At 46.8% G+C, this 17,510-nt stretch overlaps 1 protein-coding gene across 2 annotated transcripts in view; it reads right to left on the bottom strand.

Annotated features, from left to right (window-relative positions):
• Positions 1 to 17,510, bottom strand: part of ZNF185 (zinc finger protein 185 with LIM domain) — a 169,155-nt gene that overhangs the window by 37,453 nt on the left and 114,192 nt on the right. For both annotated transcript variants that reach the window (XM_075132340.1, XM_075132339.1), the window contains 3 exons: positions 17,150 to 17,233; positions 11,156 to 11,254; positions 9,820 to 9,915 (listed from right to left, as the gene is read on the bottom strand). In XM_075132340.1, the coding sequence (XP_074988441.1) occupies positions 9,820 to 9,915; positions 11,156 to 11,254; positions 17,150 to 17,233 (279 nt within the window). The remainder of the gene's footprint in view (positions 1 to 9,819; positions 9,916 to 11,155; positions 11,255 to 17,149; positions 17,234 to 17,510) is intronic.

The following is a 17,510-nucleotide window of genomic DNA, read 5'->3' as shown; positions in this document are numbered from 1 at the left end:
GCTGAACTTTACAAGGATTCTAGTTGGATTTCTGTAGGTTTCCTGGAAATTAACATTATGCTTCTGCATCATGTCCAGCCCCAACTCACAGGACACGAGGGCTATGAATATGGTCCACAGAATCTCTAGTGTCCACTTATGGTATTTATTGTGAATTTTGCAGAATGATGATAATTCTGTACATAAAAACAGCCATACTGGGTCAGACCAAAGGTCCATCGAGCCCAGTAGCCTGTCTTCTGACAGTAGCCAATGCCAAGTGCCCTAGAGGGAATGAACAGAACAGGTAATCATCAAGTGATCCATCCCCTGTCCCCCATTCCCAGCTTCTGGCAAACAGAGGTTAGGGACACCATCCCTGCCCATCCTGGCTAATAGCCATTGATGGACCTATTCTCCATGAATGTATCTAGTTCTTTTTTGAACCCTGTTATAGTCTTGGTCTTCACAACATCTTCTGGCAAGGAGTTCCACAAGTTGACTGTGTGTTGTGTGAAGAAATACTTCCTTTTGTTTGTTTTAAACCTGCTGCCTATTAATTTCATTTGGTGACCCCATGTTCTTGTGTTATGCGAAGGAGTAAATAACACTTCCTTATTTACTTTCTCTATACCACTCATGATTTTATAGACTTCTATCATATCATAGAATCATAGAATCATAGAATATCAGAGTTGGAAGGGACCCCAGAAGGTCATCTAGTCCAACCCCCTGCTCAAAGCAGGACCAATTCCCAGTTAAATCATCCCCCTTAGTCGTCTATTTTCCGAGCTGAAAAATCCCAGACTTTTTAATCTCTCCTCAGATGGAAGCTGTCCCATACTTCTAATCATATTTGTAGCCCTTTTCTGAACCTTTTCAAATTCCTATATTTTTTTTTGAGCTGGGTTGACCACATCTGCACGGAGTATTCAAGATGTGGGCATACCAAGGATTTATATAGAGGCCATATGATATTCTCTGTTTTATTATCTATCCCTTTCTTGATGATTCCCAACATTCTGTTAGCGTTTTTGACTGCCGCTGCACATTAAGTGGATGTTTCAGAGAACTATCCACAATGACTCAGATCTTTTTCTTGAGTGGTAACAGCTAATTTAGACCCCATCATTTTATATGTATGGTTGGCATTATGTTTTCCAACGTACATTACTTTGCATTTATCAACATTGAATTTCATCTGCCATTTTGTTGCCCATTCATCCAGTTTTGTGAGATCCCTTTGTAACTCATCACAGTCTGCTTTGGACTTAACTATCTTGAGTAGTTTTGTATCATCTGCAAATTTTGCCACCTCACTGTTTACCCTTTTTCAGATAAATTATGAATATGTTGAATAGGACTGGTCCCAGTACGGACCCCTGGGGGACACTATTTACCTCTCTCCATTCTGAAAACCATTTATTCCTACCATTTGTTTCCTATCTTTTAACCAGTTACTGATCCATGAGAGAACCTTTCTTCTTATTCCATGATAGTTTACTTTGCTTAAGAGCCTTTGGTGAGGTACCTTGTCAAAGGCTATCTGAAAATCTAAGTACACTATATCCACTGGATCACCCTTGTCCACATGCTCGTAGACCCCCCTCAAAGAATACTAGTCAATTGGCAAGGCATGATTTCCCTTTCCAAAAATCATGTTGGCTCTTCCCCAATGAATTGTGTTCATCTATGTTTCTGATAATTCTGTTCCTTAGTATAGTTTCAACCAGTTTGCCTGGTACTGAAGTTAGGCTTACCAGCCTTTAATTGCCAGAATCACCTTTGGAGCCTTTTTAAAAAATTGGTGTCACACTGGCATCAGAAGTTGATGTAAATGATAAGTTACCTAAAAAGAATGGCTCAGGTTTGAGAATCTCCCTCACATCCTCCGTTGTGAAGACTGATGCAAAGAATTCATTTATTTTTTCCGCAATGGCCTTATCGTCCTTGAGTGCTCCTTTAGCATCTCGATCCTCCAGTGGCCCCACTGGTTGTTTGGCAGGCTTCCTGGCTCTGATGTACTTAAAAATTTTTTTGCTACAAGTCTGTCTCCTTTTTCCATCTCAACCTCAGTCCAAGTGTATACATTTTTAATATATAAGGCAACACCTCCTCCCTTTTCCCCTTCCCTTCCATATGTTGCAAAACGACATGAATATATCTGTTTGTTAGATCAGTGGTTCTCAACTGGGGGTCTGCAGCCCCTGGGGGTGTGTGAACCCTTTCAGGGGGGCTGTGGGGCTCTGCAGCTAAAACTCAGAGCCTGAGCCCCAACACCTCCCTTGGGGCTGAAGCCAGGACCTGCGGGGTTGAAGCCCCAATCTCCAGCACCCATGGACAGAGTTGGGAGGCACGGAGGTGTTGCCCACCCTGAAACTACACTGCAAGAGCAGGGCAGTTGCTGGACAGCTCCACCCCCCAGCACACACCTCCTTCTCTCCCTGCCCCCTGGCCAGGTCAGAGGCTGCTCTGGCTAGTGCTATGAAGCAGGTAGCTGCAGCTTTCCCTCATCTCCTGTTGCTGCAGGGGGTTGAAGCTGTGTCTCAGCTCCCAGCCCCCTTTGCTCACACAGCTGGAAAGAGCTGTCCGGGTTGGGGGACCTGGCTCCGTGGCTGGCAGAGCCCTCGGGGAACAGGGACTGCAGGGGAGCTCTCCGGGCACACAGTCCCTAGCTACCTCCCTGCCCGCACACAGCCCCTAGTACGCCTCTCCCTGCATCCTGACCTACTCCCCCTGCCTGCACATAGCCCCTAAGTACTCCCTCCCTGCACCGAGCTACCCCCTCCCTCTTCACCCTGAGCTACCCCCCTGCCCATACACAGCCCCCAGCTACCATTCTCCCTGCACCTTGAGCTACCCCCATGCCTGCACACAGCCCCTAGCCACTCCTTTCCCTGCATCCTGGGCTATCCCCCTGCCTGTACACAGCCCCTAGCTATACTCTGCCCACACACAGCCCTTAGATATCTCTCTCCCTGCACCCTGAGCTGTTTTCAAACTTTTTGAGCTGAGCCCCCCACCTTTGAGTTATAATTTTTGGTTCCACCCCCTCACACACACACAACTTAGACAGGCTGGGTGGCCTGTTGAGGTGAGTCGGGTGGAGGTGACGCTCCCCCCGTGAGGAGCTGGCTCAAGCCCCACTGGCCCCTGCCCACCCAAAATAGAAGTCAAACTATACCTACGCCTGAGAGCCTCCCCACCCCAACCCAGAGCTCCGAGTCCCCCGTTCCCCACTGGGCCCTGGAGTTTTTATAGCATGTTGTGGGGGGCCTCAGAAAGAAAAAGGCTAAGAACCCCGTGTTAGACATATGACAATCAATTAAGTTTGGGGACTGACACATGCATTGTAATACCTCTGGTGGTCACCCTGCTATGACACTACTGCTGACAGCTAACGTAGTCACCTATGTGATATCAACAACCCTTGCTATCACAACCTTTGGTATACCCTACACCAGTGGTTTTCAATCTTTTTAAATTTGTGAACCCCTTTAGAAATCTATTATCTGTATATATAGTTGAATTCTGTTCAGTCAGTTTTCAGTCTAAGTCTTTTGTGGACCCCTTAGATATAGTTTAGATCACAGGTTGAGAACCACTGTCCTACACACTGAACTAGGAGTTACAGCTCTGCTTCCATGTCTCCCCAGAACAGCTGACTGTGACACTCTGTACCCCAAAGCAACACCCTGGCAACCCCATATGTACCCTGGTGATATAATTATGATATGCTTTGTACAAAGTATGTCTTGTAAGGTATCATTTTAAAAGTCTTAAACTGTTGAACATTAATATTCTGTTAAATTGTGTGTGCTATCATTGTATGTGGAGTTGACATAACCATACAGCTAAGGGTAGCCCAGAATTCCTCCTTACCTGTAAGGGGTTAAGAAGCTCAAATAACCTGGTTGGCACCTGACCAAAAGGACCAATGGGGAAAGAAGATACTTTCAAATCTTGGTGAAGGGGAAGGCTTTTTTGTGTGTTTTTTATGTGTTCTCTTGGGAAGCGGAGAAGCATCAGGTCAGAAAACTCCTTCTCCTATAAACCATCCTAAAAGTCTCTCATATTACAAAAATTGTAAGTAAAAGCCAGGCAAAGCATGTTAGATTATCTTTTGTTCTGCTTGTGAATTTTTCCTTTGCCGGAGGGAGGTTTATTCCTGTTTTTTGTAACTTTGAAACTAAGCCTAGAGGAAGTTCTGCTGTGTTTCTGAATCTTTTGTTACGCTGTAAAGCTATTTTCCATCCTGATTTTACAGAGGTGATTTTTTACCTTTTTTTTAAATAAAATCCTTCTTTTAAGAACCTGACTGATTTCTCTGTTGTCCTAAGACCCAGGGGTTTGGTTCTGTGATCACTTTGTAACCAATTGGTTAGGATATTATTCTCAAGCCTCCCCAGAAAAGGGGGTGTAAGGGCTTGGGGGGATATTTTGGGGGAATAGGAACTCCAAGTGGTCCTTTCCCTGATTCTTTGTTAAATCACTTGTTGGTGAAAGCATACACTTCAAGGGCAAAGAATTTGTGCCTTGGGGAAGTTTTAACCTAAGCTGGTAGAAATAAGCTTAGGGGGTCTTTCATGCAGGTCCCCACATCTGTATCCTAGAGTTCAGAGTGGGGAGGGAACCCTGACAAGAGTTACAAAGTTTTGCTATCAAAATATATTGTGACGTTGGAAACACCCACAACCAGTCTTTCAGGTACAACAATGAAGAAGCCAGATAGTGTTGATGGCCCATTAAGCGGAATCCACAGCACCAAAATCTATCACAGGATCTGTGTACAATGAAGACTTCTCAGAGGGAGCACGTAAACAATGGACACTGCTTGACTCACATCATAGCAAAAGATCTTTCCAGCCAGCTGGAAGAACCTATAAAGGAGGGGAAGTGACATCATCCTTTGGCCTCACTCCCCCCACAACTCAACACGTGGAAACACACCTGGAGAACAAAGACTGAACTGGGGAGGTAGTCCCAGGTTGAAGGGGATTTCCAACCTGTGTATGGAAGATCTGTGACCTACTTGTATTATCTATCAGGGTGCTTGATTAAAATCCTGTCTAGTTTATAAAACTCAGATTGAGATTTTACTTTGATCTGTATGTTTACTACTTATAATAATTTAAAATCTATCTTTCTGTAGTTAATCAATCTGTTTTATATTTACCTAAAATAGTGTGTTTTGCTTGAAGTGCTTCGGGAATCTGCTCAGTGTGCAAAATCTGATGCATGTCCACTTTCCTTTGTAAAAGTAGCAGATGGGGTAGTAAACTTACACTGGTCAGGCTTCTGACCAGGGCAAGATGGTGCAGTTCTGGGGTCCTATGCTGTGGAGCTGGAAGAATTGGCTGGAGCCTCTCTATTGTTCATGAGTGGCTAGGAGAAGTATTCATGTAACTCAGCTGGGTGTATCCCTGCCTGTGGATATCTGTGTAAGTGCAGGACCTGGAGAGGTTTGCAGCTTCTCACAGCATCACAGTGTGAGAGGGAGCCCAGGCTGTTAAGAGAAAGGGCTCAGCAGTACCCCAGTTCCAGGTTGCACTCTCGGGAACCTGACATACTGACTGCCCCAATTTTTTCCCATTGTCCTCAGATTTCTTGCGTGACAACACTAAATGCAAGACTTCCCATACCTTTCCGGGTCCAATTCCCCATCCTCCATACACACAGGGATTCCATGTCTTGGGTCAGTGGTAGTAACATTGCTTTCTGTAGAATGAGAGCTGGACTTGCTGAAGAAAGAAAGTCAATGCAGACCGTGAAGAGCCCCAGAGATAGGCTAATGGCATTACGATCTGAAACAGCACATTCTTAAGTGATACCTTTCCACAAGGAAAAGTGTACTGTGGGAAAAGTGTAAGCAGTGGGAATGAAATATGGAATCTCACTTGGTCAAGGCCTCTTAGTACTGCACATTAATATTGACTGTCTAGAAAAAGCACTATTATTGTCTGCACAAAACTATATGATATTTGATTATCTATTGAGCATTGGCAGTGTGCTCAGTGCTGTACAATCATAAATGAAGACTGGGTACCTGACAATCTAAATCAAAGTCCCGATTCTACTTTCAAGACTTACCAGTGCAATATCCTCAAGATTTTCCTTAGAGTCCTTGTCTAATATAGAATCATAGACTATCAGGGTTGGAAGGGACCTCAGGATGTCATCTAGTCCAACCCCCTGCTCAAAGCAGGACCAATCCCCAACTAAATCATATCACTCAACACAAGAGAAGGTTACTCACCTTGTGCGGTAACTGAGGTTCTTCGAGATGTGTGTCCCTGTGGGTGCTCCACTTTAGGTGTTCGTGAGCCCCTGCACTCATAGTCGGAGACTTTTAGTAGCAGTGCCCGGTTGGGTCGCACATGCGTGGTCCCTGCCTCGCGCTGCTGCAGGCAGTTAACTGACACTGTGCAACCAACCCCTCAGTTCCTTCTCTACTGCAGAGACTAATAAGAAAACTCTGAATTAGAGGGAAGGAGGCAGGATAGTGGAGTACCCACAGGGACACTCATGATGAAGAACCTCAGTTACTGCACAGGGTGAGTAACCTTCTCTTCTTCTTCGAGAGCTGTCCCTGTGGGTGCTCCACTTTAGGTGACTTCAGAGCAGTGCCCGCCGATGGAAGGAGGGGCTTTGGAGTTGAAGTTGTGACCTCCGATAATAGAGAGCATCTGAAGGAGGTATCAGATGTGCCTGTTGCTCTAAGGCACAGTGCTGTCTAGAGGTAGGGGCTGAGACCCAGGCAGCAACTCTACAAATGTCCAAGATATGTACATTATGCAGGGAAGCCGTGGAGGCTGGTAAGGCTCTAGTGGGATGTGAGCAAATCACCATGAGGGATTGGCAGTCACACTGATGATAGCAGAGTTTTGTGTGATTATGGATCTACATGGAAAGTCTTTAGAGATGGTGCTCCTTTTGTTTCTATCCATCACTGAATGCTCCAAAATGCACAAAACTCTGCTATCATCAGTGTACCTTTCCCAGCCATCCCACGTTGATGTTGTTAAAATGTTGCTTGTGATCCACCAGTGCTTGCAGTACCATTGAAAAGTACCCCTTGCAGTTTATGTACTGGCTGCCCTGGTGCTCCGGTCCCAAGATAGGGATATGGGTTCCGTCTATCGCACCACCACAGTTAGGGAATCCCATTGCAGCAAAGCCATCCACTATGACCTGCACATTTCCCAGAGTCACTACCCTGATATCAGCAACTCAGTGATAGCGTTGGCTACCTGCATCACAGCACAGTAGATTTGCCCACTCCAAATTGATTCCCGACTGACCAGTAACTGTCTGGCATTGCAAGCTTCCACAGGGCTATCGCCATTCGCTTCTCAACTGTGAGGGCTGCTCTCATCTTGGTAGTCTTGCGCCTCAGGGCAGGGGAAAGCAATTCACAAAATTCCATGAAAGTGCCCTTACGCGTGCGAAAGTTTCACAGCCACTGGGAATCGTCCCAGACCTGCAACACTATGCGGTCCCACCACTCTGTGCTTGTTCCCAGGGCCCAGAATCTGCGTTCCATGCCATGAACCTGCCCAATTGACACCATGATGTGCACATTGCAGGGGCCCATACTTTGGGAGAAGTCTATGTCTATGTCCCCATCAGTCTCGTCACCGCGCTGCAGTAGCCTCCTCCTCGCCTGGTTTCACTTTTCTTGCAGGTTATGGTTCTGCATATCCTGTTGGCTAACGCGTGCAGTGCTTATAATAGCCGCGGTGATCTGAGCAGGCTCCATGTCCCCAGTGCTATAGCATCTGTGCTGAAAAAAGGCACGAAACAATTTTCTGCCATTGCTCTGACGGAGGGAGGGGTGACTGACAACATGGCTTACAGGGTTGACTTACAGGGAATTAAAATCAACAAAGGGGGTGACTTTGCATCAAGGAGAAACAGAATGGCCCCCTCAAGGATAGAACTCAAAACCCTGGGTTTAGCAGGTCGTTGATTTCACAGAGGGAGGGAGGAGAAAATGAATACAAAACCAAATCTGGTCTATTTCTTGTTTTGATCCACTTCATTTATCTTTATACATCTTGCTGGCAGTAGACGGTGCAGTATGACTGCTGACCATCGTCATCTCCTGGGTGCTCAGCAGAAGATGGTGCAGTATGACTGCTGGCCATCATCGTCTCCTGGCTGCTCATTAGAAGATTGGGGGTTGGACTAGATGACCTTCTGGGGTCCCTTCCAACCCTGATATTCTATGATAAGACGGTGCAGTAGGGCTGCTGGCAGGACTGAATCGCCATGAGACAAAACTTAAAAGGGAAATGACCTGGCTGAGTCACTCCCATGTTTGCCCAGGCGCCCCTGACCAACCTCACCGAGGTTGGCTAAAAGAGCACCCTGGAGTACGGCAACGATGGCTACCAGTCATACTGCACCATCTGCTGCCAAAAGGCAATGAGCGACTGCTGTGTAGCAATGCAGTACCACGTCTGCCAGTACCCAGGAGACATACGGTGACAGTGAGCTGAGCGGGCTTCATGCTTGCCATGGTATGGCGTCTCCATGGGTAACCCAGGAAAAAAGGCGCGAAACGATTGTCTGCCGTTGCTTTCAGAGGGGGAGGGAGGGACGGGGGCCTGACGATATGTACCCAGAACCACCCGTGACAATGTTTTTGCCCCATCAGGCATTGGGATTTCTACCCAGAATTCAAATGGGTGGTGGAGACTGCGGGAACTGTGGGATAGCTACCCACAGTGCAACGCTCCGGAAGTCAACAGTTGCCTCGATGCACTCCGCTGACTAAATGCCAACTAAATGCACTTAGAGCATTTGTGTGAGGACACACAATTGACCGTATAAAAACGCTTTCTACAAAACCGACTTCTATAAATTCGACCTAATTTCGTAGTGTAGACATAGCCAGTGGAGCCAGCGTGCTGGGGTTTTCCACCACCTTGGCTCCCAGTGCTGACAACACAGGCAGTGCCGGAACTGGATAGCTGCCCACGGAGCGGCTGTAGCCTGTGGCGTGGAGGCACGGGTCTCCAACCTCCTCTCAGTGCCCGTGCCGGAGCCGTTCCCCGAAGTCTCTGTCTGCAGCGGTGCCGGAGCTCTCAGCCACCCGAGCTCCTGGCGCTGACAGCACAGCCGGTGCTATTATTATCCGATGTGTGTTTTTTTGTTTTGTTTTGTTTTTTTTATTCCTGCAGTAGGGACCCAGGTGCTTCCTCAAGTGAGGCCCAGCGGGGCACTCCGATCTGAAGCCGTGGCCGGTGAAGTGAGGGGGGAGGGTCCCAAGCCTCATGCCCTGACACAGGTCCCAGAGATCTCTCCACTCCCTGCCTTTCTGTGAGCCTGAGGCAATGTAGCACTGTTAGTGCCTGCGCTGGAGGCACTCACACGCAGGCAGCAAACACACGAGGGTGGCTGTCAAGGACAGGCGCTCCAAGCCTGGAGGCAAGGCGCTGAGAGCCCAGCAAACCGGGCATTCCCATTGGGGGCGGGCTTTCACTCTCATAATGGCTGTTTTTCTGAAGTTCCTGGCTGTGAGGATTTATTGTTTTTTTTTAAACCAAGGAGAAAAGAAAAGGGAAACAAACTAAATAGCTGCTAATAAGGAAACTAAGTAACTGACTGTAACTAATTAACTACAAAGTAAGAGGTGCTGCTGATTGCTCCCACTTGTAGCCAAGGGCAGAAGAGAAGGAACTGAGTGGGGGTTGGTGGCACAGCGTCAGTTCACTGTCGACCCAACCAGGCACTGCTACTAAAAGTCTCCGACTACGAGTGCAGGGGCTCACAAACACCTAAAGTGGAGCACCCACAGGGACAGCACTCGAAAAAAAACACACATCTCCCCCTCACCTGTTGAAGTCAAATTCTTCATCATCCAGGTGCATGGGAACTTTGTGTCGGACCTCTTGGGTAACAGCGCTGCTGACTCCAGATGAAGGGCTGGACCTACCAAAGAAGGAGGGTCATTCCAGTGTGCAAAGGGCCTTGGAGATTGGCTCATGGAATTAGATTCTGAAATGGCTAGATCCTTTATGAAATATCTGTTCCAGAACATGGCAATGTGTGGGAAGTATAGACAAAGCAAAATAAACGTGGACTACAGAACTCCTTTTGCTAAACCCCTCTTCGCACTACCCATTAATCTGGGATGTACAGCATTCTATGAGTTTTCCTCCCAGCAATAGTGGCTTGACAGTTGTAAGCGAAGACCAATAGCCAATGGAGTCTGACCCAGGGTCAGCACCTGCACATCAAGTCAACACCCAGGGTCAGACTGGAAAGAAAGGATGAGGTCTTATGATTAAGGCACAATGTTGGGACTGAGAAGACATGCACCTCTAATAGCTCTGCCACTGATTCACTGTCTGTCCTTTGGCAAGACTCTTTTAGTTGCTCTGCCTCTGTTTCTTCATCTGTAACATGGGATAATCATATTTACTTATCTAAGAGAGGGGGTTGTGAGGCTAAGTTCACTCATGTACAATTAAGGGGTGTGATTTGCTATAGAAATTACTATTTTGTTACTTGGCCTCTTTTATGCTGGAGTTAGAAGACCCTTAGCACAGGCTCTATTCCACCCAACTATACACAAGTGCAAAGTCTACAGAAGTCAGTGAGAGTCCTGCATGCATTTCTGAGGGCTGGATTGTACCCATGAAGACACACATGCAATGGATAGATCTTGGGAACATTGGAAGAAGCTTGGGCTATATTAGATCAGTTCACTGAGATTTGATTTTCAGTGAATATCATCTGAATATTAATTACTCAAATTAAACCCCTTGTCAGCGAGTTTGGAATTGTTTGGCCTAATTGCCCTGAACATTGTAAAGTAATAAAGTTTAAGGCCAGAAGGGACCAGCAGATCATCTAGTCTGACCTCATGTATGTCACAAGCCACCAGCACCACATAGCACCTGCACATCCAGAATTAGAGCAAACTACTGTGTGCTACAGGCAGAGAAAAGGAGGGACCAAGGTGCAGCAGTGCCAGAGGCCCCTGCAGGGAATAGATGGAATTGGCACCTGGCATGGTAATTTCAAATTGTGATGTTCTGCAGCTGCTTGACGCTTAGAGGTTAGTGAGCAACAGGCACTTCCAAAGCCTTAGACAAAAGGGGAACGGAACATAGCTCAGGAATTCATCATCAGAGCAATATGATGGTTGTGTCCCCTAACGCCTTACCTTGTCACATTCAGTTCAGGCTCTTTGTGCTTTGTGGCTGTGGTACTCTCATATCTGACCTCTTTTGTGGGGCGTCCCTCCTCATAGCCTGGGACAGATCTGGTAAGGAAGGAAAAGCCCATCGCTGGCACCTGAATCAACATGTAAACCTCTTCTATTTGCTGAGAAAAAGGAAAGACTCTGTTCAATTGTTCAAAGGCTCTTTCTGTGGGGATTGTTTCATGGGCCCCAATTGCATTTCAATGTGCCAACCTACTGACACTGACATTCTATATATTTCAAAAAGAAAAGGAGTACTTGTGGCACGTTAGAGACTAACAAATTTATTTGAGCATAAGCTTTCGTGAGCTACAGCTCACTTCATCGGATGCATGCATATGCTCAAATAAAATTTGTTAGTCTCTAAGGTGCCACAAGTACTCCTTTTCTTTTTGCGGATACAGACTAACACGGCTGCTACTCTGAAACCTGTCTATATATTTCAGTTGTCCTTCAACACCTCTGTTGCCTCTGCAGCATCTTATGGTGACTAGGATATACACTGGCTAAGAACTAACGGTTCTAATCCCTCGGAGCACATGGCATTGACGAGAGAATAGAGCTCAAGTGTTCAAATCTTGTCAGGAAAGGTTGAGGTGAAATACACCTTGGGCTCACCCTACGTCCTGCAAGCTGGGGTATCTACACTCTTCTGCACAGTCCTTTTCATCATTTCACACTCCAGGGCTGATGGCTATAATAAGAGTACCTTCCGAGAGGAGTGGCCTTTAGATTTCCCTTTGTCCTCAGATTTCCTGGATAACCCCACTAAATGCAACACCCACGTATCTTTTAGGGTCACATTCTGCATCACCCAGATATCCAGGGGCTGTGAATCTGTCATCAGTGGTTTGTGCGGGAATGTCTCTAGATCGGGGGCTGGACCTGCCAGAGGAGGAGAGTCATTAAACTGCTTTCAGAGGAACAGCCGTGTTAGTCTGTATTCGCAAAAAGAAAAGGAGTACTTGTGGCACCTTAGAGACTAACCAATTTATTTGAGCATGAGCTTTCGTGAGCTACAGCTCACTTCATCAGATGTTTACCGTGGAAACTGCAGCAGACTTTATATACACACAGAGAATATGAAACAATACCTCCTCCCACCCCACTGTCCTGCTGGTAATAGCTTATCTAAAGTGATCAACAGGTGGGCCATTTCCAGCACAAATCCAGGTTTGCTTCACTCGCTCATATGTGTTGTTAAAGTGCTTCATAAAGGGCATTCAGTGGAATTACTGTCTAGACCAACAAGGTTGCACTGTGTGAAACACTAGAAATGGTCTGAAGAAAATAGGATGAAATTCAATAAGTATAAATGCAAAGTACTCCATTTAGTATGTTGCACACATACAAAATGGGAAATGACTACCTAGGAAGGAGTACTGCAGAAAGGGATCTGGGGGATCACAAGCTAAATATGAGTCAACAGTGTAACGCTGCTGCAAAAAAAGCGAATATCATTCTGGGATGTATTAGCAGGAGTGTTGTAAACAAGACATGAGAAGTAATTCTTCCACTCTACTCTTTGTAGATTAGGCCTCAACTGTAGTATTGTGTCCAGTTCTGGGTGCCACATTTCAAGAAAGATGTGGACAACTTGGAGAAAGTCCAGAGAAGAGCAACAAAAATGATTAAAAGTCTAGAAAACATGACCTCTGACAGAAGATTGAAAAAATTGGGTTTGTTTATTCTGGAGAAGAGAAGAGTAAGAGGGGACATGATAACAGTTTTCAAATACATAAAAAGTTGTTACAAGGAGAAAAGCCTGTTGAGAGTCTTTGGGTTAAGTTTAGAGGCGAGAGCAACAAGGGTGATGTTGTGGTGGGCGTGTGCTATCAACCACCGGATCAGACAAATGAGGTAGACAAGACTTTCTTCGGACAGCTTACCGAAATCTCAGGATGACAGGCCCTTGTTCTCATGGGGGACTTCAATCACCCTGACATCTGCTGGGAGAGCAATACCACAGTGCACAGACAATCCAGGAAGTTTTTGGAGAGTGTTGGGGACAACTTCCTGGTACAAGTGCTGGAGGAACCGACTAGGGGCCGTGCTCCTCTTGACCTGCTACTTACGAACAGGGAAGAATTGGTAGGGGAAGTAAAAGTGGGTGGCAACTTAGGAAGCAGTGACCATGAGATGGTTGAGTTCAGGATCCTGAAAAAAGGAAGAAAGGAGAGTAGATAAATAAGGATCCTAGACTTCAGAAAAGCAGACTTAGACTCCCTTAGGGAACTGATGGGCAAGATCCCCTGGGAGGCTAATATGAACAGGGCAAGGAGTCCAGGAGAGCTGGCTGTATTTTAAAAAAGCCTTATTGAGGGCGCAGGAACAATCCATCCCGAAGTGCAGCAAGAAGAGCAAATTTGGCAGGCAACCGTAACAGTGAAATCTTTGGTGAGCTTAAACTCAAAAAGGAAGCTTACAAGAAGTGGAAATGTGGACAGATGACTAGAGAGGAGTATAAAAATATTGCTAGAGTGTGCAGGGGTGTAATCAGGAAGGCCAAGGCACAACTGGAGTTGCAGCTAGCAAGGGACGTGAAGGGTAACAAGAAGGGTTTCTACAGGTATGTTAGCAACAAGAAGGTGGTCAGGGAAAGCATGGGATCCTTACTGAATGGGGGAGGCAACATAGTGACAGATGGTGTGGAAAAAGCTGACGTACTCAATGCTTTTTTTGCCTCGATCTTCACAGACAAGGTCAGCTCCCAGACAGCTGCACTGGGCAGCACAGGATGAGGAGGAGGTGAGCAGCCCTCAGTAGTGAAACAAAAGGTGAAGGACTATTTAGAAAAGCTGGATATGCACAAGTCCATGGGGATGAATGCAATGCAACCAAGGATGCTGAAGGAGTTGACTGATGTGATTGCAGAGCCATTGGCCATTATCTCTGAAAACTCATGGCAATCGAGGGAGGTCCCGGACAATTGGAAAAAGGCATATATAGTGCCCATGTTTGAAAAGGGAAGAAGGAGAATCCAGGGAACTACAGACTGATCAGCCTCACCTCAGTCCCCAGAAAAATCATGGAGTGAGACCTCAAGGAATCCATTTTGAAGCACTTGGAGGAGAGGAAGGTGACCACGAACAGTCAACATGTATTCACCAAGGGCAAGTCATGCCTGACCAACCTGATTGCATTCTATGATGAGATAACTGACACTGTGGATATGGGGAAAGCAGTGAACATGATATACCTTGACTTTAGCAAAGCTTTTGATACGGTCTCCCACAGTATTTTTGCCAGCAAGTGGAGTGCTCCAGGGGTCGGTCCTGGGACCGCTTTTATTCATCTTCTTCATTAACATCTGGATGATGAGATGGATTGCACCTTCAGCAAGTGCGTGGATTACACTAAGCTTGGGGGAGAGATAGAAATGCTGGAGGGTAGGGATAAGGTCCAGAGTGACCTAGACAAATTGGAGGATTGGGCCAAAAGAAAGCTGATGAGGCTCAACAAGGACAAGTGCAGAGTCCTGCACTTAGGACTGAAGAATATCATGCACTGCTACCGGCTGGGGGCCAACTGGCTAAGTGGCAGTTCTGCAGAAAAGGACCTGTGAATTACAGTGGCCAAGAAACTGGATATAAGTCAACAGTGTGCCTGCCCTTGTTGCCAAGAAGGCCAATGGCATATTGGCTGCATTAGTAGGAGCATTGCAGCAGATCTAGGGAAGTGATTATTTCCCTCTATTCTATTAGGCACTGGTGAGGTCATATATGGAGTATTACATCCAGTTTGGGGTCACCAACTTCAGGAAGGATGTGGACAAATTGGAGAGAGTCCAGCGGAGGGCAACAAAAATGATTAGGAGGCTGGGGTACATGACTACCGAGGAGAGGCTGAGGGAACTGGGCTTGTTTAGTCTGCAGAAGAGAAGAGTGAGGGGGGATTTGATAGCAGCCTTCAACTACCTGAAGGGGGGTCCCAAAGAGGATGGAGCTCGGCTGTTCTCAGTGGTGGCAAATGACAGAACAAGGAGCAATGGTCTCAAGTTACAGTGGGGGAGGTCTAGGCTGGATATTAGGAAACACTATTTGACTAGGAGGATGGTGAAGCACTGGAATGGATTACCTAGGGAGGTAGTGGAATCTCCATCCTTAGAGGTTTTTAAGGCCCGGCTTGACAAAGCCTTGGCTGGGATGATTTAGTTGATGTTGGTCCTGCTTTGAGCAGGGGGTTGGACTAGATGACCCCCTGAGGTCTCTTCCAACCCTAATCTTCTATGATTCTATGACTTTGCAGCTGGTGAAAGAGGCTGGTTTGGCAATCAATTTATCCACAGCACAGGAAGCCTCACTGCAAGCTTCCATCACACACTGCATCACCAACCTGCCTCCCACCTGAGCTAGACACAACCTTTAGGCAAGGAGGGAAGTGTGATGGAGTATATGTGCCCCATCTCTGGCTGAGCAAGAAAGGGGTTAATCCCCTTTGCTGTGCTGAGAGGAGATGTCTACCCCCTTCAAGAGTGTTGTAGCTGCCAGGCCTGGAGAAAGGAGGTTGCTGCTCTGGTCTAGTAGGCTGCTGAGAGCTGGAGCTGGCAGCTATTTCTCCTAAAGGTGGAAACTATACAAATGAGTAGTCTTCTGAGGTGAAAGGGGGAATCAGGGGAGGGCAGAGAGAGAGGAAAAGGAAGAGGGGAAACTTCTAGGGCATGCAATGTCTTAAACACCACTGTCCTCCCTCAGGGTGAATTCTCAAGGTAACACTATTGCAGGGGCTTCAATTTGCATTTTCCTCTCCTCTCTTTCTCCAGCACACGTGAATCAGGTCAACAGTCAAACCTGATTTGAGATCCTGCTAGATGAAATGAGCTATATAAATGAGTGCTACATCACTGATCTTATGCTGAAGGTAAAGAGGGCAGTGGTAGGCAGCTTTCATTAGAGATGTGGGGAGACCACCCACAACAGCTACTTCTGAAAAGAATGTGCTCCAGGGGTAGAAGAGACATTTAGCCACTTGCTATGCTACCTTCACATCAGGCTGCCCCATTTTCCTGGTGTGATGAAGTGGGGATTTTCCCTTGTTATGTTGCATGTGAGTTTTACTGTTGAGCCTATGTGAGTTTTACTGTTTTGCATGTATACTGTGTGTGCCTCAGTTTCCCTGTGTGCTGCACCAATACCTCGGTAGTGGGAATAGGAGTGTGTGACTTTGGCTAGGACCTCTCGGGCAGGTGAGGCTGCTCTAGCTGCCTGCACCTATACTATGACCGGTGCCCTTCATAACCTGAGACCCAGGAGGGGGATGCAACCAGGTGACAACCAGGTGACTCTACCCAGGAAGTGAGACCAAAAAGAAGGAGGAGGAGCAATGGGGCTGTCTGAGGTCGGATGGCTGGAAGCTGGCAGTCTGCTGTGTTGGACTGGAAGAGGGGGAAGCTGGCAGTCTGCTGTGTTGGACTGGAAGAGGGGGAGAAGTCACTGATTTCTACGCTGTGTTCCTGTCGAATAATAAACGTTCTATTTTACTGGCTGGCTGAGAGTCAGTTCTGACTGTGGAGTTGGGGTGCAGGGCCCGCTGGCTTCCCCAGGAGTCCCGCACGGGTGGACTCACTGTGGGAAATGCATGGTGTGAAAGGGGATGCTGAATGCTCTGGGGTCAGACCCAGGAAGGTCGAAGCTGTGTACCCTTCTTGCCCTGGAAACAGTATGCTCAGAGAGAGAAGGCATGCCACACCAGAGTCCTGACTGGCTTCATATGCAGTAGTTCCAGAGCACTGGCCCAGTGACTCAGTGACACCTGGTTACAGCGCCTTTTACTGCCTGTCTCCTGGACTAAGCCTGATTTACTATACTAACCTTTCATCAGAGGGCTCTTGCACTGCAGGCACAAGGACAGCTAAAGGGAACACCTAACAGGCAGAGACAGACAGCATCTATTTCACTCTCTGCACAACCCTCATTTCACGGCAGGAGGAGGGAAGGTGTTTCATATGGACTCTACCTTTCCCCTGTGGAAATGGTGGTGGCTTTTGGAACCGATTCATCCCAGGAGATCAGGTCACGCTCCTCTTTAACTGATTTGTCACTAGTAACAAAAAACCAAAAGTAAGACTTGATATGTAATACTTGTACTGTAGCCTAATATAACTTATGGAAATATAATACAGGGGTGCATAGGAAAAAACAGAAATATACTGGAGGATAGCCCACTCTGCTCAAGCTAATCATATAAATCAGAGCCACCATGAACCTGTTCAGCTGCTGTGTCTATTTTCTCACTCTGCCAATTGTTCCCTACAGTGTAATCTTTCTTCACTCTTTGCCCTGCCTAGCTCAAGCAACAGTGATCCCTTCTGTCTTTT

The sequence above is a fragment of the Caretta caretta genome, chromosome 9 (genome assembly GCF_965140235.1).
Source record: "Caretta caretta isolate rCarCar2 chromosome 9, rCarCar1.hap1, whole genome shotgun sequence".
NCBI classification, from domain to species: Eukaryota; Metazoa; Chordata; order Testudines; family Cheloniidae; genus Caretta; species Caretta caretta.
The sequence above is the reverse complement of the archived record's forward strand: the minus strand, read 5'-3'. Positions and strand labels throughout refer to the sequence as shown.